This window comes from Suillus clintonianus, assembly GCF_016758775.1.
Source record: "Suillus clintonianus strain FC179 chromosome Unknown DEU56scaffold_94, whole genome shotgun sequence".
In the NCBI taxonomy this organism is placed as follows: Eukaryota; Fungi; Basidiomycota; class Agaricomycetes; order Boletales; family Suillaceae; genus Suillus; species Suillus clintonianus.
The window spans coordinates 110,376-131,975 of NW_024539318.1; the positions used below are offsets into that span (position 1 = coordinate 110,376).

General features: G+C 48.5%; 6 protein-coding genes across 6 annotated transcripts; 2 read left to right on the forward strand and 4 right to left on the reverse strand.

The window, feature by feature from the left end:
- Positions 1 to 819: 819 nt before the first annotated feature.
- Positions 820 to 4,144, reverse strand: DEU56DRAFT_590767 (atromentin synthetase). The gene is made up of 6 exons (XM_041346965.1): positions 3,445 to 4,144; positions 3,256 to 3,392; positions 2,966 to 3,204; positions 2,081 to 2,914; positions 1,270 to 2,024; positions 820 to 1,210 (listed from the first exon to the last, which is right to left on the reverse strand). The coding sequence occupies exons 1-6, from the start codon at positions 4,085 to 4,087 to the stop codon at positions 1,005 to 1,007; spliced, it is 2,814 nt and encodes a 937-aa protein (XP_041204228.1). The 5' UTR covers positions 4,088 to 4,144; the 3' UTR covers positions 820 to 1,004.
- Positions 4,145 to 5,798: 1,654 nt separating this feature from the next.
- On the forward strand, positions 5,799 to 7,207 carry DEU56DRAFT_826727 (chaperonin 10-like protein). Its single transcript, XM_041354355.1, has 4 exons — positions 5,799 to 6,018; positions 6,075 to 6,262; positions 6,316 to 6,467; positions 6,519 to 7,207. The coding sequence occupies exons 1-4, from the start codon at positions 5,896 to 5,898 to the stop codon at positions 7,061 to 7,063; spliced, it is 1,008 nt and encodes a 335-aa protein (XP_041204229.1). The 5' UTR covers positions 5,799 to 5,895; the 3' UTR covers positions 7,064 to 7,207.
- A 248-nt stretch (positions 7,208 to 7,455) lies between these two features.
- DEU56DRAFT_826732 (pyridoxal phosphate-dependent transferase) lies at positions 7,456 to 10,013 on the reverse strand. The gene is made up of 5 exons (XM_041354356.1): positions 9,342 to 10,013; positions 8,793 to 9,294; positions 8,499 to 8,738; positions 7,948 to 8,449; positions 7,456 to 7,898 (listed from the first exon to the last, which is right to left on the reverse strand). The coding sequence occupies exons 1-5, from the start codon at positions 9,517 to 9,519 to the stop codon at positions 7,797 to 7,799; spliced, it is 1,524 nt and encodes a 507-aa protein (XP_041204230.1). The 5' UTR covers positions 9,520 to 10,013; the 3' UTR covers positions 7,456 to 7,796.
- Positions 10,014 to 10,318: 305 nt separating this feature from the next.
- Positions 10,319 to 11,180, forward strand: DEU56DRAFT_590855 (uncharacterized protein). Its single transcript, XM_041346966.1, has 3 exons — positions 10,319 to 10,546; positions 10,601 to 10,686; positions 10,742 to 11,180. Exons 1-3 carry the CDS (start codon positions 10,475 to 10,477, stop codon positions 11,049 to 11,051), a joined length of 468 nt encoding a protein of 155 aa, XP_041204231.1. The 5' UTR covers positions 10,319 to 10,474; the 3' UTR covers positions 11,052 to 11,180.
- A 1,971-nt stretch (positions 11,181 to 13,151) lies between these two features.
- DEU56DRAFT_590883 (uncharacterized protein) lies at positions 13,152 to 14,883 on the reverse strand. The gene is made up of 9 exons (XM_041346967.1): positions 14,215 to 14,883; positions 14,157 to 14,165; positions 14,062 to 14,101; positions 13,974 to 14,002; positions 13,914 to 13,917; positions 13,755 to 13,867; positions 13,601 to 13,697; positions 13,427 to 13,550; positions 13,152 to 13,368 (listed from the first exon to the last, which is right to left on the reverse strand). Exons 1-9 carry the CDS (start codon positions 14,533 to 14,535, stop codon positions 13,275 to 13,277), a joined length of 831 nt encoding a protein of 276 aa, XP_041204232.1. The 5' UTR covers positions 14,536 to 14,883; the 3' UTR covers positions 13,152 to 13,274.
- Positions 14,884 to 15,624: 741 nt separating this feature from the next.
- Positions 15,625 to 17,475, reverse strand: DEU56DRAFT_826778 (NADP-dependent oxidoreductase domain-containing protein). The gene is made up of 9 exons (XM_041354357.1): positions 17,167 to 17,475; positions 17,006 to 17,110; positions 16,800 to 16,948; positions 16,640 to 16,752; positions 16,504 to 16,585; positions 16,361 to 16,455; positions 16,184 to 16,309; positions 16,074 to 16,126; positions 15,625 to 16,014 (listed from the first exon to the last, which is right to left on the reverse strand). The coding sequence occupies exons 1-9, from the start codon at positions 17,195 to 17,197 to the stop codon at positions 15,857 to 15,859; spliced, it is 912 nt and encodes a 303-aa protein (XP_041204233.1). The 5' UTR covers positions 17,198 to 17,475; the 3' UTR covers positions 15,625 to 15,856.
- Positions 17,476 to 21,600: the final 4,125 nt, after the last annotated feature.

Genomic DNA, 21,600 nt, shown 5'->3' on the forward strand with positions numbered 1-21,600 from the left:
CCCTCTTCCTTGGGTATCTATAACGCATTTCACTTCACGAGGCTAATTAGAACCACGTCAACAAAATATCTCAACGTACGGGCTCTTCTAAGCCAATGGGTGAAAGCGAGCAACATGAAAAACAGAAGTCACAACTTACAACCAATAACCATGAGTTTCGACGTGGCCAATCTTTGCACGACCAGTGCTCCAAACGTCCTACATAGTCCGCATGTAGAACACATCTAATTAACCCAGAGTAATAGTTATTACTCCCAAATTAATTAGACGCGCACCAAAGGAGGACGTGTCATCGTACGTGTCATCGCACTGGTTACGGCAAGTAAATTTGAGGACACGACCTTCATGAAAGCTTTCCAGTCGTCGCCAAAACTTTTTAGTCCTGAGGGAAGGATCAGTGTTTTTCTCAGCCAGTCTTCATATATCATCGGTCTGTCAGTATCTGGTATCTAGCCTGAGAACGTCCAAGACTCCAAGTCTATGCAGGTCGGACAGTCACGGTAATTCATAAACAACCTGAGAACATCCAATGGGTCAAATTTCGGCGAAAAAACGGATAATTATGCTATTCGAGGGGGCGGCTTGTGGTAGCGTGTGGTGGTGGATCATGCAATGATTGGCATGTAAGGTTTCTCCTCCTCCAGAGAGTTTGTTTGGCAACGCCTTCTGAAACAAACAAAGCGACCCAATATGGGAAGTGATGAATTTGATGAACGCGTCAGAACTTAGGTAGCGGGATGTTAACTGTGCTAAGGCACCGATGCCTGAGGCTTGAAGGATGCAGATCAAGCGCAACGTTCGTAGTTTCACTCCGAACCATGAACATGTAAGAAATCCATTCTAATGTGCTTGTGTCATAAGACAATAATAATCTAAGTACATGTATATGCATGTCGACGCAATTAGTCCAGAGAAGTAAGTATAAAACACGCGCGCTCCGAGTATAGATACTTGCAAATCATCCACGAAAGACAGGTAAAATAACAATATGCCGCTCCAACTTTTTACAGGCCGCGAGCCTCGAGACGACCGCGGAAGATCTTCTGGAACTGCGGAACGTGGTCAAAGTCCATCAGCGTGTAGTGTTGCCCAGGTACATCAGTATATGATGGCTCGCCGCGGCTGAAGCCAGACCATGGCTTCAGCTGGTTGTTGAGCCAGTCAGACTTGCTGCCGCGAAGGGGGATAGCATAGAAAACATCCACTGCGGCTGAAGAGAGGGGTGACATGTCAACAAGAGGTGCCGAAGTCAGGAAATGAAGAACTTACAAACTGAGCCTGATGGGTTGTAGTCCTTTCCACATTCAATCAGAGACCCGGCAATGTCAACCCAGTGGTCGAGCTTCCCGGGAGTCAACTGCAGCTCGACCAGACGGTCAGGGGGAGACAACTTCCACACCACCTCGAGCTGCTCCTTCCTCGTCATAGGCCTCAGAGCAGGTGCAAGATCATTGGCGTCGTGCTTCGACACAAGACCCAGGAAGTACGACAAGTTGAGCATGCCGCCTGTCCAGTCGATCTCGTGCATGCGGTCGGCGATATGAGGAGGAATGTTGATGAGACCGGTGAACTTGACTTCGTCACCCATGGCCTCGAGCCTCTTGGCGACTTCAAATGCGACAACACCGCCATAACTGTACCCTGCGATGGCGTATGGTCCCGTCGCCTGAGTCCTCTTGACTGCTGCGGCATAGCATGAAACCATCTCGTCCATGGAGGTGAAGAAGGGGTGGCCGGGCTCGAAGCCACGAGCACGGAGCGCGTAGAACGGACGTTCATTTTGGAAGTATTTCGCGAGGTTCACAAAGATGAGAACCTCTCCGACACCGGGGTGGACGAAGAAGATCGGTGTCTTGTTTCCGGTCAGCTGGAGGGGAACGATGGGGTCGTACTCCTCGGTCTGGTTGTCCTTGGAGAGCAAGGCGTTCACATAGTTGGCCAGGCTCGAGACAACGGGGTGCTTGAGGATCTGGATGGTTGGGATCTCAGGTAGGTCGAAGTGTGCCTCTCCCTCGCGCTTGAGCCTGGAGAATATATGTGTTAATAAAGATCGTTAAACGGTGGAGACGGACATATTCACCTGATGACATCAATGGAGGTACCACCGAGTTCGAAGAAGTTGTCGCTTGCAGACATCTCGCTTTCCGCGAGATTGAAGATGCCTGCATATATTTTCGCAAGCGCCTTTTCCGTCTCGCTCGACGGGGCAACGAAGGTAGCGCCTCGAGCCTCGCTGAGAAGCTCCTCAGACCGCGCGATGTGCTGAGCAAGCTGACCTTGCTTGAAGAGACTGATCAGACGCGCACGAGACAGTTTCCCGAGAGTCGTCTTCTCCATCTGGTTCACAGGGATGGGAATGATGATTTGAGGGGGCAGGGTGATCATCTTCACACATATATCACGTAGGGCCCTGTGCGTGGCAAAGAGCTTCGTGGAGGCATCTGCTCCTTCGAGGTCGAATGTTGGCGAGTAGAAAATGATGAATCCTTCCGTCTCCTGGCCAGGAGCACGGTACGGAGCTGCACCGAGGAACGAGTGCGTGACCCCTTCAACGGTCTGGAGGTGTGTCTCGAGCTCGGGGATACCGTATGAGACACCATGGACGATGACGGTGTCCTTGATACGACCGCTCAGGCGCATCACACCATTCTCGATGATGCCAACATCGCCGGTGCGGTACCAGCCGCCCTCCACGAAGCTAGAGGACGTAGCCTCGGCATTGTTGTAGTACCGTACGAAGACCATCGGTCCCCGGACCTGAAGCTCGCCGCTCTCCCCGTCGGGGCGCAGAGTGGCTCCATCCGCGGGGTCAACGATGCGCATCTCGCAACCATTGATGGGACGACCGAGTTCGAGGAACTCGTGAGCAGGCTCGGTCGCGAGGACATCCACGGGGTGGTAGATACATCCAGCACTGCGAAGGTCCATCAGCTGAGATATATCAATATGCTTTGAAAATCCTCACCAAGTTTCTGTCATTCCAAATCCTGGAGAGATGGTGAACGACACTGCGGAGGGGTTCCTACTGAGCTGTTTCATCGTAGCAGCAAACGCCTTCGCGGTCTTGGAAACGACGGCTTCACCTCCGCTGTTGAATCGCTTGATTGAGGACAGGTTGAAGCTTCCGAAGAGGTCGGTTCTCTTCTCCAGATCACGCGTGAGCTTGGAGAACAGGAAGTTCGGGGCGAAAGCCAGTTCAATCGACTAAAATAGAATGATGAGATACGTTATGTTATGATGGGATTCTGGAAATACCTTTTCGTCGATCAGACGGAGCAACCGGAGAGGATCTGCGAGGATAGCAGATGCATGCACGTGGAGCTGCGAAGCGCCGAATAGCATAGGTGTGATGTGCATTTCCAACGATCCCGCGACGTGGTCGAATCCGACCCCTGAATGTCATCATTAATTTCAACAAGTTTATGTATATGATGTGCGACTTACAGTTCAAGATTTGAGATTCAGAAGTCAAACCGTAACTGTCACCCTTGGCTCGGCATGCGGCCAGGATGGTACGGTGAGTGTGCACGACTGCCTTCGAGAACCCAGTCGACCCTGAGGTCAGGAACAGGATTGCTTCGTCATCTGGCTTGGCCTCATATGCAACCCAGTCAGCTGCGACCGTAAATTGCTCCGCCGATGATTTTAATTCCGAGAGTAGGTGCACATCCAGGCCAGAAATGGACGTGATCTGCTCAGCTCCAAGCTCGCTGGTCAGCCAAGTAGCAGACCCAAACAAGTTCTTGATGTGGGCAACATGACCCTCCTTGTGCGCCTGTTGTGCGCTGAGTGCGGGCTGCAAGCAGGGCACATAGCCAGCCAGAAGACACGCCCAGACAGCAGCCATGTTGTCTTCGTGCTCCGTCAGGTACACGACGACTACTGAACCTGTGGGCTTTCCCCACTCTAGCATGGCGCGTGCAAGGTTGCGAACATATTGGTTGAACACGGTGAAGGTCTTCGTCTGAATGGAGGAGTCATGTGCCGAGGAGGTTATGAATCCGAGCTCGTGCGACGGATACCGGGCGACAGCTTGAGCGATGACGTCGTGGAGAGTATTGGTGGGGGGGACTGCGATAGGTGCCATTGCGAGATGAATCTAATTTCTAAAAGTGGACGAGTGTAGGAGAAGGTGTCTAGGATATTGAGTGCGGATCTCCTTGGACGTCCGAGCTTATATACTTCGAAGTCGGGATTGACAATGCAGCAGCACTGCAGTGAGTTTACGGAATGATGCACTAGCCAAGTGGCTGAGCTGATAAGTCAGATATTTCGTTGCAGCTTACACCGCACAAAATATGGTGCGAAAGAGCTTGTAACGTTGCGTTAGGACTAGCCCGTAGTAACATGAAATTCGCCAGCCCATATGGTCACTGTCGCCACGGCTCTTGAGGAAGATCCCGGGACTCGGATATCAGTGTGCTCCATTTGCACTCCATTTGCACATTTGTCATTTCGTGGTATTGCAAAATATGATTAGGCTCTCTGAGATCCCCACGAGATCGTGAGTTGGGATGACAGGATGAGCTCGTCCCACTGCAGCAAACATAACCGAGCGACGTTGGCGGTAACAACGCCATCGATGGATCTACACAGCCGTGGTGCATATATCCGGCGTATATCCGTTAACCCGTTAGACTGGAAACAAATTCAATTAGCTGCGTCGTGAAGTCACTGCACGAGTGCCACTCCACCTTCCAAGCGGCAAGTACGCTAAAGCCAATCTAATCCAATTTAATCCCCAACGAAGCTCCATGCAGCTTTCATGACAGCCAGTGAAGAGCTGTGAAGGTGGTGAAGGTGATGAATCGCGCCTCCGTGATCATTCTTATGGCATGGCGTGACCATATGCATGCTTTTGTCTAGTCAAAAAAGACCGCACTACCAACGCTTGTGTACTTCAAGGGAAGTCTGCTTACACCCTATTTTTGTAGTACCAGGGTACAATTGTCCGGTCTTGTCATCTTGGAGGGGAGACCAAGAAGCAAGCTCGATTGCGCCCTATAGTAAAGTCATGTCCTCAAAATTCAAGACCAACCTTTTCTGGATTGGTCGTGAATTCTATGCGAATCGTTAATCAAAGCGATGATCCATTGGAGTTAGCTGGGGCTGGTTCTTGTTATGATGTATTTATGCGAGTCTACGTGTCACCACCTTATTCCGCATCACTGGAGCCGCTTGTCAGTCTAACCTAGTCTAACCTGTCCTGTCGAACTGTCTAGAACTCACTGGTATAGGTTCGATTCTTCTCGATTTCGAAAGGTTCTCTTATCTATGACCAAGTTATGATCCATCCTCGCGAATTTCCCGGGAGTTGGAAGTCATCAAAGGTTTCACTTCAGCGCCTGGATCGGTAATTAAGCAGGCAACCTTGTCTCGTTCAAAATTGATAGCATACTTATCTCCTTGTGTGCACGACACTGCAATGGTGCAACTTTGTCATGCTCCCCGTTATCGTTTCGGCTCGGTATCCTAAGTTCCAACCAGGCAGCATGGGGCAGGCAATAAGTGACAGCAAAGCCGAACCAAGCCAATTTCTGGTTCATGAGGTGGTTCGTTACATCGAAGGTGTTCTAAGGTTAATTACGGCATCAATGTGGTAAAGCGGTGTGAAACGCGACGCTAGTTTCTGCTCCATATAGAGCTGTGACCCTTAGCAGGCCTTAGCTTGCCGCCGTCGACCAAAGAGTCCCTACATCATCGGATGCGATGTTTTCGTTGCAATGACTTATCAACTTAGGTGGCAAACAAGCCGCCTCATCTCCCGTCTTATCAACTCTTCCGTATCTTCCGAGTCAAGGCATATTGGTCATTGTCTCCAGTGAGTTTGTTGCCTGTATTGGTTTAACTAGGTATTTCTTGTTCAACATATACGCTTCTAGTCGTCGAATCACCATGCAAGCTCTCAAGTTTGAGAAGACTGGGTCCCTCGATAACCTGTCTCTGGTTAGCGTCGAGAAACCTATACTAGGTCCCGGAGAGGCTCTAGTATGCGTCAGAGCCGCCGGTATCAACGGGGTAAGCCTACAACTTGGGCCATATCATACCGCACTAGAATTCTGACCCGTCATCAGTCCGATGCTGCAGGTGTCATAGGCATGCTTCCATTTGTGACCACCCCTCGTATTCCTGGCAGAGATTTCTCCGGGGAGGTCGTCGAAGCGCTGGATGCGTCCGGGGCCTCGAGTCAGGATTGGGTTGGAGCAGAGGTATGGGGAACAGGAAGCGAGAGGGGCTTCACTTCGGATGGAACATTTTCACAGTACGTGATTTGCATGCATTTGTCTCTTGTTTTCTAGACGGACAGCTCTGTAGATACGTTACTGTTCCTATCGCTGCATTGAGCCGGAAGCCAGCAACTCTCGACCACTCCAAGGCCGGTAGCATGACCTTGCCCTGGTTATGCGCGTGGATCACAGTTGAGAGACTCGCAAATGTCAAAGAGGGAGACAATGTTATTATCATTGGTACATCGCTCGACTTACTTCCTCTATCATTTCCTTACCACAATCCTCTAGGTGCTCGAGGTGGCATCGGCTCTGCAGCAGCCCAGCTCTGCAAGGAGCGCGGGGCACGCGTATTTGGCACATACACGTCGCTCGCCAAAGTGACTCCCCCATCGTACATCTCGCCCATCGAACTAACCTCTAAAAACGCCATCCGCGAGGCCATCGCCAAAGCAGGACTGCACAACAAAATTGACGTTTTACTAGACTGCGCTGGTTACGACCAGCCATTCAACGATGCAATTTTCACGATGACACCGAACGGCACCGGCCGTGTCGTGATCATGGCTGTCCATGCAAAGGATGGGCTATTCCCCATGCACCTGCGGACGTTCTATACCAAGGCCCTTACGTTAAAGGGTATGTCGTCGAGTATTCTGGGCCCGTTGGAGGTCAAGGAGGTACTGGATGACCTTGCGAAGAAAATTGATAGTGGGCTCCTAGAGGGACCGAAGGAGGTCAAAGAAGTTGATATGAGGAACATGGACAATGTGAAGGGTGCTCTGCAGGAGATTTTAACTCGAGCTTCTCATGTTCGTTCAGTGATTGTTCCCTGAACATTTCCGTCGGACCGTCAATGGTCATACCAGCATCTGGGTTTTATTGTATTTGAGCCGCAACTTCGATGGTTACTGATGTATTTATTAAGCATATAGTAGATCAAATCAACACAAATTTATTCATGATACGAACTTCATCGCTAAACCGAGAGATGTGAGCGTAAGACTTAAACAAGGTCGAGCGGGAGTAAATGATCCGGGCGAGCAACACCTAAAACGTATAAGAAAATAGCCTAAATCAGACGTTTAGTGCCGCTATGACGATCGACAGAATGTAGCTACCCATCCACAGGTTTCTGGAATTACAGACAGATGCAAGTGCAACCATTTTAAAGGCCTTAAGTGACTCCAGCTCGTCTAAGAATGAGGCATTAAAGGAGTTCGCCTATCCTTGTTTACTACCAGCGCAGCCATAGCACATGATCAACTTTAGTGCATTTGCTGATCCGGTCAGATCAGTCAGGATACCAATCGCCATCAAGCTCGAGTCTAAAGCGTCGGAATCTCCAAGCAATTGCATTAAATAACAGGTGCGAATATGTAGTACATACATATAAGTACACGTTTCCAATTAATCCAATACACACAACATATCAAAGCATAACAGGGTAGATTATAATAAATGTGAACAATGCATAGAATACCAGAGTCTGCATCTCACACGCAAGTATCCATGCAACCTAGAGCGAAACAAGCAGCTTAGCGTCGACGGAAAGCTATAGTATGAAATTTAGAAGCAGAAGAATTCCTCTAGCGTGCGGCCAAAGATAGTAAGGCCATCACGAATAGTTTCATCTGTACCGACAAACGTGGCTCTGAAGAAGTTCACTCGCTAAATTTTTCTTGAGTGTGCATTCGACGCGCATAATACGAGAACTTACATCATTGATATGGCTTCCCATGGTTCCCGTGCGATCAACGATGGCAAATGTCGATGCTGGCATCATGACCAAGCCGCAATCTAGCAGCTTCCTGAATAGCTCGTCCATCAGATCCGCGGTGTTTGTCGTCGGACCGCCTGGCACCGTCGGGGTCTGAGAGGTTGAGAATCGTGCGTGGTGCTCAAGGTTGATTTTGATCCAGACAAACATCCCAGATTGTGGTACCTCCGCAGTAGCGAAGCGGGAAACGGCAACCTTCTGCCGGAAAACATCCATGAAGAGATCCCTCCGACGTTGGTACTCGTTGCATAGCGATGAAATCCACTTCATGAAGCCATCGACGCCCCAGCCATCACTGCCAAGCAACTCGGCAATGAAAGCTTGACCCATGCCATGTGGATGCTGCGAAGACGAGTCCGTCAGCATGTCAAGCTTATCTGCGAAGAAGCTGTTGCTCGTGACCCAGCCCAGTCGCATTCCAGGGGCAACGATTTTGCTGAAACTATACACATATAAGAGCCGAAAGACATGTTAAAGGGAAATGATCTTACCTATCTAGGCGCATTACGCGTCCGTCGTAATCCATGGATAGGAATGACCGTGGGAGAACTTCCGCCATGGCACGCGTGTATCCGTACTGTTGTATCGTGCTCTGGTTCACATCAAGATCGTACTGGAGGAAAAAGTACGGATCATCCTCGAGGATTATAATGTCCCAATCGTGTGCGATTTGATAAATCTGTTGCCTTCTTTCCAATGAAAGTGTGCTTCCTGTTGGGTTCTGCGAGCACCTGGATAAGAATTGTGAGCTGCAAGTGACTGATTGGGAGCCGGCGGTAACATACGGGATTGTGTAAAGCACATGGGGTCGTTTACCCTGCGCTGCTTCGTCCCAGTTGGACAAAATTCGTTCCAAATCTGAAGGAATGAATCCATCTTTATCCATCCGGATCGGGACCCATTCAATACCCAGAGGCAGAGCAGCGTTGGTCATAGCAGAAAAGGTAAATTCTTCGCAAAGGAAAGAGTCGCCCGGATCACCGAGAAGACGGAAGCATTTTGTCAGTGCGTCCGCATTGCCAAGGCTGAGCGATACGGTATGATTGGGGGGAGAATGGATCCGGTCGTTGAGGTCTGCAAGGGCATCACGGACCTGCTTGAGACCTGCACCAGCACCGTACGCAAAGGCGGTACGGAGGCTCAAAGTGCAGGGGTCGTCCTTATATGATGCAATAATATTTTGCTCGCCAGTGCCAGACCTCCATGATTGCACGGGGTCATGCTCATCAATGGAAGGAACGACAAAGTTCATCTCGGATATGGGATACAGCGTATGGTGCGGATCACCTGCATTGAATTAGCCAACGTGCTCGCATTCAAAAACACCCACAAACCGTTTCCCATATTGATGGTGCCAGCTTTGACCTGAGCAACTTTCCAGATAGACTTAATTGGATTAGGGAGCCTGGAACGGGCTTCCGATGATAGATGGCGAGAATAGTCGACACGGCTACGCTTGAGACCGGCATCGACTGCTGAAGGGGCAGAGGTGGTTGAAGGTAAGAAGACCATTATGTGCACAAGGCAAGAGATTGAAAATCGAGAGCGGATATGTTGAATTGCGGGTGTTTCAGGAATCAGAACATCCTGTCTCTCATCTGCTTTTGAAGGATACACGCGTGAGCCTATGCGCTGGTACCTCCTCCATCAGGACGAATCCAAGATTGCTATGACGGTCGTTAAGTCAAGATCATCGCAGTGCCCCTGACTTTGGCTAGTCCTCAGCCTCCTTGAGTCAGTCACATCGTTGGGAATCTAAATAAGGGCAGAGAGGGTGGAGATCGCCCTTCGCGGCCAATTGTCGAGGGGTATACAGCATTTGTGGAAGTCATGCGACCGTCGGAAATACTACATAATTAGCCAATAATTAACCTGATCAATTTTTGCAGTACACTTAGTCTGATTGGAATTGGTGGCTCACCTGTCGATGGAGTCAACTAACGCAGTCCGGTCTATAGTAGCCGCTTCTTAAAGCAATGCAAACCAGCGTGTAAACTTGTGTGAACTGGATTGAACCAACTTCGAACTCCGCCACGGCAAACATAGCGACGAGTCTAATCGTAGTCTAGTACTTGTCGATCCGGCTCTAAATTTCCAAGTACACAGCGGAAGGCGCGCTGATGCCGGCCTGGCATCGGTGCATGATGGATCATGATCAGGCTACCAAGCTAACGCTATTACGCTTCATCGCATCCTCTCTATTCCACCAAATGGTATGTCGAGACTAACAACCCCGCGGTCCACCAACTGGATGCCAAAGTACAAGGGCAGCAAACAAAGTGAAGTTATCAATCTGAATGCAACTGACATTTAGAATATTGCTGCCAAGATTAAAACGGTACTTGGGATGCTACCTGAGACTCAGAGTCACTAGCAGTCACTACGGTTGCCAGTTTAAGACAAATTCTGAAAGGAAAACATTTACAGAGTCTCCGCGCGTACGGTATATACGTACAGTACTGAATTAATGCGCACCATCAGGTATCGGAGTTCGAGAATTGGACCCTATTGGACCTGCCAACGGCCGCCGTCACTGATGGTATGTACTCGTGATTTCTTTTCTTACTCTAACAATTTACAAAGGTTGGTTCAGGTGCTCGTGTGCTCAACCCTTATTTTTCACAGTAAATCATGGCAGTCCGACCTCAGACTTAGACGCTGCCGGCTCCACATTCCTTGGTGAGCGATAGTACCATTATCATATTTCCAGTTTACTCATCTACGCCGCACTCACTGCCACTCAGCTCTTGCCGCACCTCCGTTCCTCAGTCTCCCACTGTCTCCCACTGTCTCGGTCACTCGCGGTCGTCTCCGTCGACACCAAACAAACATATACCTCCATTAATTCTGTGAGAACAAGTCTCAGCCCGGTGTGGAATCTAGGCCCTTTAGATGTCGTTTCGAGTTGTTTCGCTGGCTTAGCGTTAAACATATTTTGCGACGTCCATTTGACTGTATTCTACCATCACAACATGTCACAACTCGTGTGCCCTCGTCAATTGTCTACCGGAACATCGGAAATAAATAATGCCTATCTTATATAATAATGGCTCAAGGTACACAAGGTCTCTCCTCCGTGATGCGACTCGTTGGTTTCTAACACATCAGCTAATTGATTCAGCATCCCTGCATATCATCTGTTAGATATTCAGCAACTTCTGATCTAGTTGACTCAGTAATTGACAACGCCTCTCCGGGAAACATTCTTCGTACATCAATAGTATGTAAATGTCATGCTGAACCTTGAAACAGATGGCAGGTGCTCTCCCACAGGCGCTCCCGGCTGTTCTGTCATGGTGCGGTTACATCTGTGACATCATGTCATGCTTCAGTTGATTGAGTACAAACCGGTCGCGAGAATAATATCCAAGCGGTAATGAAACGTGTTGCCTTCGCAGGATCTGCATTATCCCGTCCAACAGGTAACGAAGTGGCTTCGAGGGCATCTTGATCCAATGCTCCCAAGTTTCATATGAGACTGCACACCTAACGAGCAAGATGGCATCCAGACCCAGGTAATGATCTCCAGGCCAAGATTTGGAGCCACGAAAGGCCGGATGCATTTACTGCAGCCAGTGCTGGATAACGCATATGAGAACTTTTCAAGAAGACTCGAACAATGAAATACCCCCGGCGTCGGGAAAATTATGGACAACGCTATTTCCAACACCGCATAGCTATTAGAATTAATGTTGCGTGCTGCGTCACTCTGATAGGAGTCCTCACATCTTTCGCACATCCCCGATTGCAAGAATCATAGACATTAACCCCCACGACACCCAACGGTTGGTCTCTCAGTGAGTGCGCTAAAGTAGTAAGTGAAAGAGTGTAGGAGCAGACCGAATCATAATGCGTGAAGTGCGTTGCTAGGCATGAATACGGCGATGTTAAAGCCATTGACTCCTGAGCGCCGAGCGGCTACCATCATTTTACGTTTCTCCCAGTGCTCATCGGACACCTTTGAGTTTTAGTGGTCATGGAGAGTGGAGTGATAGAGCGCCACCGTAAATTTCTTGACATAAGTAATACCAATTTCATGTGAGAAATGAACGACCTATCGCGCGATGGGATCCGCCCATGTTCTTGCATTCTAGGCATCCCAGAAAGCGGCGCTGCCGCAAGGAGTGTTTCGGGGTCAGCACGAGCCATGTTAGAAAATGTAGCGCCGTTAAAAGTGGAATCGTACGATTGAATCGACTAGGCGAGCACGTCCCGTCCTCAAAAATGCATTGCAATAACAGGATTGGTTTTCGCTGTTATACACAAAAAAAATTACGACGGAAAAAGACCTCCGGTGTTGCCATCTAAGTTGTATTACGGTGCTCTAAGATACGGGATGGAGATCCTCGATCGTATGGATAACAGGTACGCGGGTCCAACTATAACATGGCCGGTGGAGTAGAACGCCTGGCCGCTAGGGACGGTGCCACGATGGTTAGACAAGACCGCCTCGCAGCGATACCAGGCAGTACCTCGTTATTCTAAGAGCCTCGGCCCACTAGCAGGCCGGTGAATGGAATGACAAGTATGTGCATATGGTCATATAGCCAAGGGAACGTGCCCTAACGTACCCCAAGCTATGACCACGAGATCATCAAGTCAATATAAACTTGAAGATATCAGTTACAGCACTGTAGCTGGATACCCAAAGCACTGGATCAAAAGAAGACTCACAAATATAAGCAACGTAACAGTCAGACATCGACAACATTGGTTTCCTTCCATACTACCAGGTGATGGCGCAATCCCCACCTACACGGGCTCCTTTGGCTGAGACTTCGAGCGGCTGCCTGGGTGCTCCAATTCGCTGCCGTCATCAACATTCAAATTAGTGTTTGGATGGAAACAGAACCCAGACTAACAGAACACGTGCCTTTGAAAAACCCCGCTATCACAGACAATCTTTGGCTCAGAGCTTGGCCAGTACTAGGTTGGAGAGTAACAACATCGTCACTTCTTCTCTTCTTCTCTTTGTTATCGCGGTCACTTTACGTAATCCACCTCATAAGCTCTCCGACTAAGTAGCACAAGGCAAAAAAGCACTCTAATGTTTTCCTGATGCTACTGGTAGGTTAGCTCTGTACTTGTGCGGGAAAATAATCTACTCACATCTCAGAGGGTAAGAAAACTCTGAGATGCCTCGATGAAAAGACTTGTTCTTTATGGTACGGTTAGCATAGGTAAGGAAAATTTTGCTAGCATAGAAATGAACTGCAATAAACCTCGAACTTCGTCAGCCGATGTCAGCGCGTTGTCTCGTTGCGCTCTCAATGTTTCACGCCGTTCTCAGTCCGTCCTCCAACTCCTCCAGACTCCATCACAGCTGGGGCAACACCATCTTTGTTAACAGGACTTATAACCCTAATTAATAGTATCCAAATTAAGTTCTGGTTGGTAGGTCATGTGTAAGAGAACATACTTTGCTATAGGAGCGTTGAATACGAATATTGCGAGCACACTGAGGAAACCCAATAAGCCACATATTCCCCCAGTCAGGATTTTCATGAAGAGTTTGTCGGATGTCAAGCCTGCAATAAATACAGCTGACAAAGCGTTGAGATTGGCGATTTGAAATCGGAACGTGCACACGAACCTGCTATTAAAGTCATTGTCGAGACTACCAGAGCCAGTGTAGGAAACGCCATCAGTATAAGGCAGGATATGAGGCGCCAGCGAGATGTCGTGAATGACTGATAGTTGGTATTACTCAAGCCTGAAGGGCGCATGAAGGCAGGCAAATGACGCACCTGCAATAAGTCATAGTTTGCATAGCAAGTGTCATAGATGATGAGGACAGAAGTCCCAGACATCAAACTGAGCAACGCTGCTACAAAAGATGAAACCAGAAGGGTATACGACCCTGAGCACACGTTAGCACGGTAAAGTCTCCAGAGGAGGAAGTGTACCATGCTGAAGAACTTGTTAGTTTCCATATACGTGCACGTTAAAACAGGAGAAATACTTACACTTGTGTAGGGCATAAGAGGCGGAATTGCTAAGAATAACCGGCAGGTTAGGTTTTTTTAGGCTTCTCGCAAGATAAAAACGACTTACGAGGATTAGTAGATATGAAAACAGCGCTTGACGTTAAGACCTGTGTAACGAAATTAGTCACATTCGTTGAGTAGCATTCCATATATATATATTACCAGACCCGCCTGAAAATAAGTTTCAATAACTGAGGCCTTGAGGAAGTATTATACTTACTGTGATGTTCATGTTTTCAAACCGATTTATCAGCATTTTCTTGTGCTTCTCGAATTTCTCAGCTGTCGAATTGGTCGCACTGGGTTCGCGCAGGTCTTCACATTGGTCGACCGGCGGCTTCGATAGTATGCGCAGGTCTTCCCAGTGGTCGACCGACGGCTTCGATATAGCGATCATACACAACAGCTTAAAGCAGACAAGCGGAAGACGATGTTTTGGTAGACCACACCATTTGCGGGCTGAGTCGGAGGGAGATGCCATTGCTGTCTGTTTGGGTATGGGCAGAATGTTGAGAATAGTGCACCATAGCGTTGCATGCATATATATACAGCACTAGCATATGGGCGGTTCTACCATGAACTGATACACCCGAAAGGAATTAAGCCATGAACAAAGTAGCAGAGCGCAAGAATCGTGGGTAATCTTCATTAACGGCCTCCGCCGCCAGAGCATGACATACAATGTTCCTTGAATAGAAGCTCGCCAACGACGAGATACGAGAGGTATGCAGGTATACGCAATACAATAACTTGTCCATCATCAGGCCGCAACGAAGCCCAAGGATCACATTGCTGGAGGCAGGGCCGCAGATGAGGGCGCTATTCAACTATAGCGCCTCGTCGAGACCTGCCGCACAGAGACCACAGCCAATGCACTCCAGACATGCTGGTCACACGAATCAGGGAAGTTGCAATAGAAGTGGTGTTATTTCTGCTTACCGAGGCCACCACAACACGCACACAAGTAGCATGGGCAGCACAGTGGATTCTCGAAGGAGCCTATGTAAGAAACATGAGGCAATAAGCGCTTTCAAGAGTGTTCGATCAAACCTTTGCAGCACCAGAAACTGAGCATTATAGCCGCTAGAAGGACTAGGAAAAGGCCGACGAAAATGATAATTAAGTACACTGAAGTGAATTGTCAGAAAAAAAACAATGAAAGAAGATAGTGTTGCATCACATTTATTACTCGTGAAGCTTGAGCTACTACTCGTAGTCGTTTGGCGCTTGTCCAATGAGATGCCATGACCGTGACCAAGTCCAAGGGCTCCCAGCAGATTTCCGATTTCCGAGCAGTGGGAAATGACCAGGAAGGCGCCTAAGGAGAGAAGTGAAAGCGCTATAGGCAGGATGATGCGCTGCAGCCGCGCTTTGTGGCATGCACGGTGAGATGCTGAAGGGCATTCACATGGGTAATTCATATTGTGATCATCGTGTTGACATGAAAGACTTCTCTTCTCGCCAGTACTAGTTGTGAGAGGACCATACATGTCCATAGTACTTGTGTTTGGCTGGCTGGAGATAAGAGACATGATGGTTGCTGGCAAAGATGCGTTGCTGCGGCAATTTGCTGTAGCACCCATATTCTGAACCACTCCGAATTCCGACAAATAAAAGCTCTTACACTGCCAGTGATCGAATCAGACTGCAGCGCATCGCAGAGTGTCACAGTCTGATCATGTCAACTCTGGTGAGCGTCTTTTAATGAAATTTATGTTCAGGTCAAGCCCTGTGACAACCAGTTACTAGTCTTTCCGAGTCAGTGTCCAACTCATTGTCTCTCTCTATATAAACCTAGATAAAAACTAATTCAGATGCAAATGCCCTAGCGAGCGATGGAACATAATAGATCCAGCAACTAATTATTTGATCCTCACTCCAAAATAACTGCAGAGGCCCAACACCACAACCCCAACTAGAACCCCAACACCAAACTTTCGCAACCCTATTCTAGCGGTGATTCGCTTTTCGCCCAATGCGCCAGCAGCATCAATCGCAGCAACATCCTCCTTTGAAAGCTCTGCAGTAAACATGTAAAATCGCCGTACGTACCAAGTTACTGCTCGAAATTCAACTTACCAATATCGCCCGCATCTTGATAGCCTTCTAAACGTGTCTTCCTGGTACTGGTTCTAAAAGGACATTCGAAGTTGGTGATCGACACCATTGGCAAACGAAACGGAACCTACGTGACGACAACCGCGCCTTTAGCCTTTGTCCAAGCAAGAAGTACCTGGTCTGTAGTCGCCCCAAGTCGAGTGGCAATCTCGTTCAGCGGAGCGTCTAATGGACCACTAGGTTCTTTGGTAATGGGTCTGCATCCTCACGTCAACCGTATGTATGTGATCGGATACAAAATTTCCCACTGGAGGGCGCTGTATGCCTCGATGACAATGGCATGTTCAGCCGCATACTTCACTATGGGCGCCTGTTGCTGGTAAACATAGGGATGTAGAAGGATCTTTCTCGAAGATTAGAGGGAGTAAATTTGATGATGTTGTTCTCTTACCTGATTCGCCGCAGGTTTGATTTTCGCAGACGCCAACAGAATTTCCAAATCTTGTACACCGAAATTACTTACTCCAATGCTCCTATGTTGATCAGCGGTGAGCCAAAACAGCACATAAGGTTTGATTGTGACATACTTTGCCAAACCATCCTCCACCACTTTCTCCATTTGTGCCCATGCTGTTGGGATGTCCGGTACCGCGAGGCGTGGATTATGAATCAGATATAAGTCTACGTAAGGTGTGCCGATCTGGTCCCATCAGCATCTAGGCTGACCTATCGTGGCGAGCCACTCACGTTCTTGACACTGTTTCTGATCGCAGTAGGGATGTCGAGACCATCGTAGCCAGAGTATTTCGTCGTAATGAATACATCTCCGCGGGATAGACCGCTTTCATGAAGAGCAATACCCACCTCACCCTCATTTCCGTACCCCTGAGCAGTGTCTAGAAGATCCTCAATCCTCAGAACATCATACAATTGCGATGCTCAGAGATTCTTGCCGATGTGGTAATATCCCGTGTCGAAAGCTTGCGCAATCTGGTCGATGGGACCCTGGCCGTTCCCGAGGGTCCATGTACCATAAGCAATGCTCGGCATAGCATAGCCTGGCCGCCGATAGTGTCAAGTGAGTAGTAACTACCCACTCCTCATTTGAACTTACCGGAATTCAGTGTGACGAGGTCCCAAGGCATAGCTGCGATATGTCTCGATCAGGCTTGGGTAAGATGGTAGCGGACTAAGAGGCTATCTGTGAGACGATTGGATTGCAGAGGGCCAGTCTTCACCGAGTGGGAAGCCGAAGATACGAATAGATTGTAGATACAAGTGGGGCTAATCTTGGTGTTTCATTGAGCACGTAGCCTATAGGACACGATCGATCGCTTCTCTTCAGCACCTCTGTGTACAGTTATCACCAAGCTGCTTGGGTATTAGAACCGACGATAACCAGTCTGACATGGTGAAATTTTTTGGTGTGGTCGAACTCGGAGTGATTTGGCAGGCCAACCAAGGAGTTTGAAATTTGGCAAATGCCGGTCGTGCCGAAGCCTTTGGGTGGTCACTGTATTTCAGTGCTGTCCAAATATGAATAAAATAATCTCGAGGGTATATTTTATTCTAACCGTATTATATTCTCAATCCGCCCCGAGGTATTTACATAATGATAGCGCTATTTTATTCATACCATATTCATATGTATTCGTATCTATTCATATTTAATGGATAGAAACACCATCGAGGTACTGAATTCCATCACCGAGGCCGAGCTTCAACAATTCCTTTGTGATGACAGCGGCAGAAGCGGTCTCCGCAGTCATTGAGGAGCGTGAATCGGAAAGTGTGTGTTTGCTACTGGAAAACAGACGTTCGACGGCAACGCTGACAGCAGGTATAGCGAGGACGTCACGAGCAATGCGCGACAGGATAGGAAATGTCGTCTCGTGTTGCTGTGAAGACTACAGTGAGAAATTTTCAGTAGGAATTATACGAGAAGTGTACTCACCTTCCACCACTGAAGGGGATTGGTCATTTGTTCAGGTGGACAAGGGTAGTGATGTGCATGGCCCGGCTTCAAGCCGTGGGCCGGCCCAAGCCAGGCCTGATTAGGCCAAGCCAAGCCAGGCCAAACTCACGGCCTGAACATGGCCCAGGGCTCGGCTTTGGGTTTTGGAAAGCCCAAGCCTGCGGCTCGAGCCGCGGCTCTTTGTATGATCAATCATGATCGATCTGTCAGGTACGAATCCATTTGCGTTGCCACTCTTCTACGACTCTAATAGATGCTTAAATCAAGAACTCTCAGCCGATGTCAGGCATGTCACTCGTTTGTCTCGTTTTGGGTCGCACTCGCCCATAATCGACTAGGCCGAATCATCCTGCTCATTCTCGGATGGATCGGATTCCAACGAAGTGACAATTTTGATCGAGATAAAAGGTAAGTACTAGTAGTCTTCGCTCCAAATAATCTAATGGTTGGAATGGTCCATACAGACAGTGACGACGAGCCGCGTATAGTGCGTCCAGTGCGCAAAGTCAAACCGACTGCTGCGCTCCTGGAGCACTCTGAACAGGCTGCACTCCCCTCTCAAACCCTGGCTATCAATGCCTTCCGTGCTGCACAGGCCGCCAAACGTGTTGCCAATGACACCCAGCCCACTGTCCCACAACAAATACCAGCACCCAGCCTGCCCACTCCTGAAGCCACGCTTCCTGCCCCTGCACCTGCAAACAAAAGAGCTCGTCTTGAGGAGATCGAGGAAGATGAAGAATCCAGCGATAAGGAGCGTGAAAATGCGCGGGCGAATCCAAAACGTGAGTTTTCATCTGTCATTCACATTTCCGTTTCTCACCTGACACTATTAGCCAAACGAGCCCGTCGCCAGAAACCTGCTCAAGATCAAGAAGAGGTTGACGAGGATGGTGTTCTTGTGGACATCAACGTGCAGCCCATCACCGACGAATCTGGTCCCACACGCGAAGATAAGACTCGCGACATTGACGAGTTCTTTGGTAAACCATTCGAGCACACTGGTACCAATGGCACGGTGAAAAAACACCGCAAGTGCAAGGTCTGTCCGTACGTGTGTTCCATTTCCATGTATTTAATTTTATTAATGCTACATATCAACTACTAGGGACCACTGTATCATCGTAAACGAAACGTCGACACTGCGCCGTCACTCTGAAGCTAGATTTGCTGTAAGTTTTCATATTTTTGTTCAGGCGAACATATAAATTTAACATGAATCCACTGGCACATAGGGCAAATATCGGAAATGGGCAAAGGCCAACGCCTTCGTATCTAAATTGCCGGGTGACGTCGCAGCTGAGAAAAAGAAAGCAGCGCAGGCGCAGCAAGCGATCGATGCGCATATGACTGAGCGCAAGTTATCAGAGCGTGTTATTCCATACAGCGACCAGCTTTTTAGAAAAGCTGCAATTGAGTGGCTCATTGCCACGGATCAGGTAAGTCTCTGAGTTGTTTGTATCATCTGGCTGCATACTAATGAAAATCAGCCCATACAGGCTCTCGAGCATCCAAAATTCAAGGACATGGTAGATGTGGCCTCGCGTGCTACTCGAGGCGTCAAAATTCCTGGTCGAAAAGCAACCCGCGCTGAGATCATCCGCATGTTCAAGAACCACATGACCACGCTCAAGAAGAAATTGAATGTACATACCATCCTTTGCAGTTTCTATTCATTCCTGACAATATTCTAGAGTCAATCTGTCAGTGGCGCGATCAATGTTACATGTGACGCGTGGCAGGCTGACAACACAGATGGGTATTTTGCCGTCACCGGCCACTGGATCGAGGAGAACAATCCGATGCAGTGGGAACCCGGGAACGCGTTACTTGGCTTTACGAGGCTCAATAACGCACACAATGGCCAGCCTCTAGGTGGCACATTATTCAAGGTGCTCGATCGGATTGGTGTTGCACACAAGGTTTGCATAGTATTATCTCCTCATGATTGCTACCTTGCTTATATTTCCACCTGCTAGATTGGCCATGTTACATGTGACAACGCCGCCAACAACAACACGATGCTGGAAGAGTTCTCGCGATTGTACGAGGCGAAGTACAACAAGAAATTTCCATGGCGTGAACGCAAGATAAAGTAAGAAGTCTTCATGATTTTTTTGCTGCGTACTAACAATTTCAACAGCTGTCTAGCGCACATCATCAACCTTGGCACACAAAAGCTAATAAGTATGTATAGCCAAGCGCCCCACTACAATCCACACGATCCGCATGGCCACGATCCGGATATGTCTCAGAAGGTTGAGCGTGACGAGATCGGCCTCGTTCGCAGCATCTGCATCAAAGAACGTTCCTCGGCCAAACGGAAAGAGTTGTACAGGACTATCCAGACGAAAGCAGGTGTGTCTTTGCCGACACAACTGCTGATTGACATGAAGGTTCGATGGTCTTCAACCTATGTTATGCTTAATCATGCCGAACACAACAAGAAGGTGCGCATTTGATCTTGTTGTACCCTATTGTTCTCACTCTTACTTAGTATGTTGACACGTTTGTGTACGAAATGGGCCGCCAAGAACCCAATCTAACCAAACGAGCGAAAATCGACTTTTTGCAATTGTCACCCGCTGAATGGTCACGACTTGGTCATTTCGCAGACCTTCTTTCATACGCCGACGTTGCTCAACAAGCCTTCTCGTCGGATCGAGGTTCAACCCCAGTGAGAATTGGCTGTGCCCGGATAGGGCCGAATATGTTGAGATGAGAATTACCATTTTAGTACTATGTCGAGTTATGCTTCTTTCGGTTGAAATCGATACTCGTCAATTTTAACACATTGTAACTGCACCAACGACGCATAGCGCACTGCGCATCACGTCACTCGCGGTATCGATCGCAACGTGCAACGTCTCGTATCACGTCACTCGCAGTAACGATCGCAACGTGCAACGTCTTGTATCACACAGCGTCGCATATTGCACTAGGTATGCTTAGTACTTCTGTTATTTGTTAAATCCTAGGCTAATCTATTACAGATGCTACCAATTTCGAACAAATTCGTGTGCGTATGCGAGAAGTATGGGTTGGGAAGACCCCACTCGATATCAAAGTCGACATGGTATGAACACCTCCAGCAGGCTAGTACGGAGGAGGAGAAGGCGAGAATACGTGCTGCTGAAGCACTACATACATATGGTATTTGTTAGTTTCAATTTTGCCTCGTATACTCACTAGGATCTTATCATAGACAACACTATGCAGGATCACTCACTTCCAGAACAGCCGCAAGACGATCAAAGTGTAGCTTCTGGCTCCTCTCTGCCTCCCAGTTCTCGTCGCGCAGCCGCAATACAAACCCTTGCTAAACGAGCGCGCGAGAACCAAGACACGAGACGTGTTGGACGCCGAAAATGTGCTCAAAGTACCTCGATGGACCAGTCGGATATCACAATGCGTGATGATGGTGACAATCTGGTACGTATGTCTAGCGAACATGTCGAACTATGCACTAATAATTATCAGACAGATGATGTACCCATGCCTCTTGCTGATCCGGATGAGCATCCTGGCGATTTCGCCGATCAGAACGAGGGTCCCATCCCCGACCATAATCCA

Coding starts and splice junctions, on each gene's coding strand:
- DEU56DRAFT_590767 (XM_041346965.1), bottom strand. CDS start 4,087: ATGGCACCTATCGCAGTCCCCCCCACCAATACTCTCCACGACGTCATC. Junction 3,205..3,255: donor TCCGTCTGATCGACGAAAAG/GTATTTCCAGAA, acceptor ATTCTATTTTAG/TCGATTGAACTGGCTTTCGC. Junction 2,025..2,080: donor ACCTCCATTGATGTCATCAG/GTGAATATGTCC, acceptor TATATTCTCCAG/GCTCAAGCGCGAGGGAGAGG.
- DEU56DRAFT_826727 (XM_041354355.1), top strand. CDS start 5,896: ATGCAAGCTCTCAAGTTTGAGAAGACTGGGTCCCTCGATAACCTGTCT. Junction 6,263..6,315: donor TCGGATGGAACATTTTCACA/GTACGTGATTTG, acceptor ACAGCTCTGTAG/ATACGTTACTGTTCCTATCG. Junction 6,468..6,518: donor AGACAATGTTATTATCATTG/GTACATCGCTCG, acceptor ACAATCCTCTAG/GTGCTCGAGGTGGCATCGGC.
- DEU56DRAFT_826732 (XM_041354356.1), bottom strand. CDS start 9,519: ATGGTCTTCTTACCTTCAACCACCTCTGCCCCTTCAGCAGTCGATGCC. Junction 8,739..8,792: donor CATGTGCTTTACACAATCCC/GTATGTTACCGC, acceptor ATTCTTATCCAG/GTGCTCGCAGAACCCAACAG. Junction 8,450..8,498: donor CGCGTAATGCGCCTAGATAG/GTAAGATCATTT, acceptor ATATGTGTATAG/TTTCAGCAAAATCGTTGCCC.
- DEU56DRAFT_590855 (XM_041346966.1), top strand. CDS start 10,475: ATGCGCACCATCAGGTATCGGAGTTCGAGAATTGGACCCTATTGGACC. Junction 10,547..10,600: donor AACGGCCGCCGTCACTGATG/GTATGTACTCGT, acceptor AGGTTGGTTCAG/GTGCTCGTGTGCTCAACCCT. Junction 10,687..10,741: donor TGCCGGCTCCACATTCCTTG/GTGAGCGATAGT, acceptor CGCCGCACTCAC/TGCCACTCAGCTCTTGCCGC.
- DEU56DRAFT_590883 (XM_041346967.1), bottom strand. CDS start 14,535: ATGCATGCAACGCTATGGTGCACTATTCTCAACATTCTGCCCATACCC. Junction 14,003..14,061: donor TTTCATATCTACTAATCCTC/GTAAGTCGTTTT, acceptor GGTTATTCTTAG/CAATTCCGCCTCTTATGCCC. Junction 13,369..13,426: donor TTCAACGCTCCTATAGCAAA/GTATGTTCTCTT, acceptor ACTATTAATTAG/GGTTATAAGTCCTGTTAACA.
- DEU56DRAFT_826778 (XM_041354357.1), bottom strand. CDS start 17,197: ATGCCTTGGGACCTCGTCACACTGAATTCCG. Junction 16,753..16,799: donor TCAGAAACAGTGTCAAGAAC/GTGAGTGGCTCG, acceptor TGATGGGACCAG/ATCGGCACACCTTACGTAGA. Junction 16,456..16,503: donor TCAAACCTGCGGCGAATCAG/GTAAGAGAACAA, acceptor TCTTCGAGAAAG/ATCCTTCTACATCCCTATGT.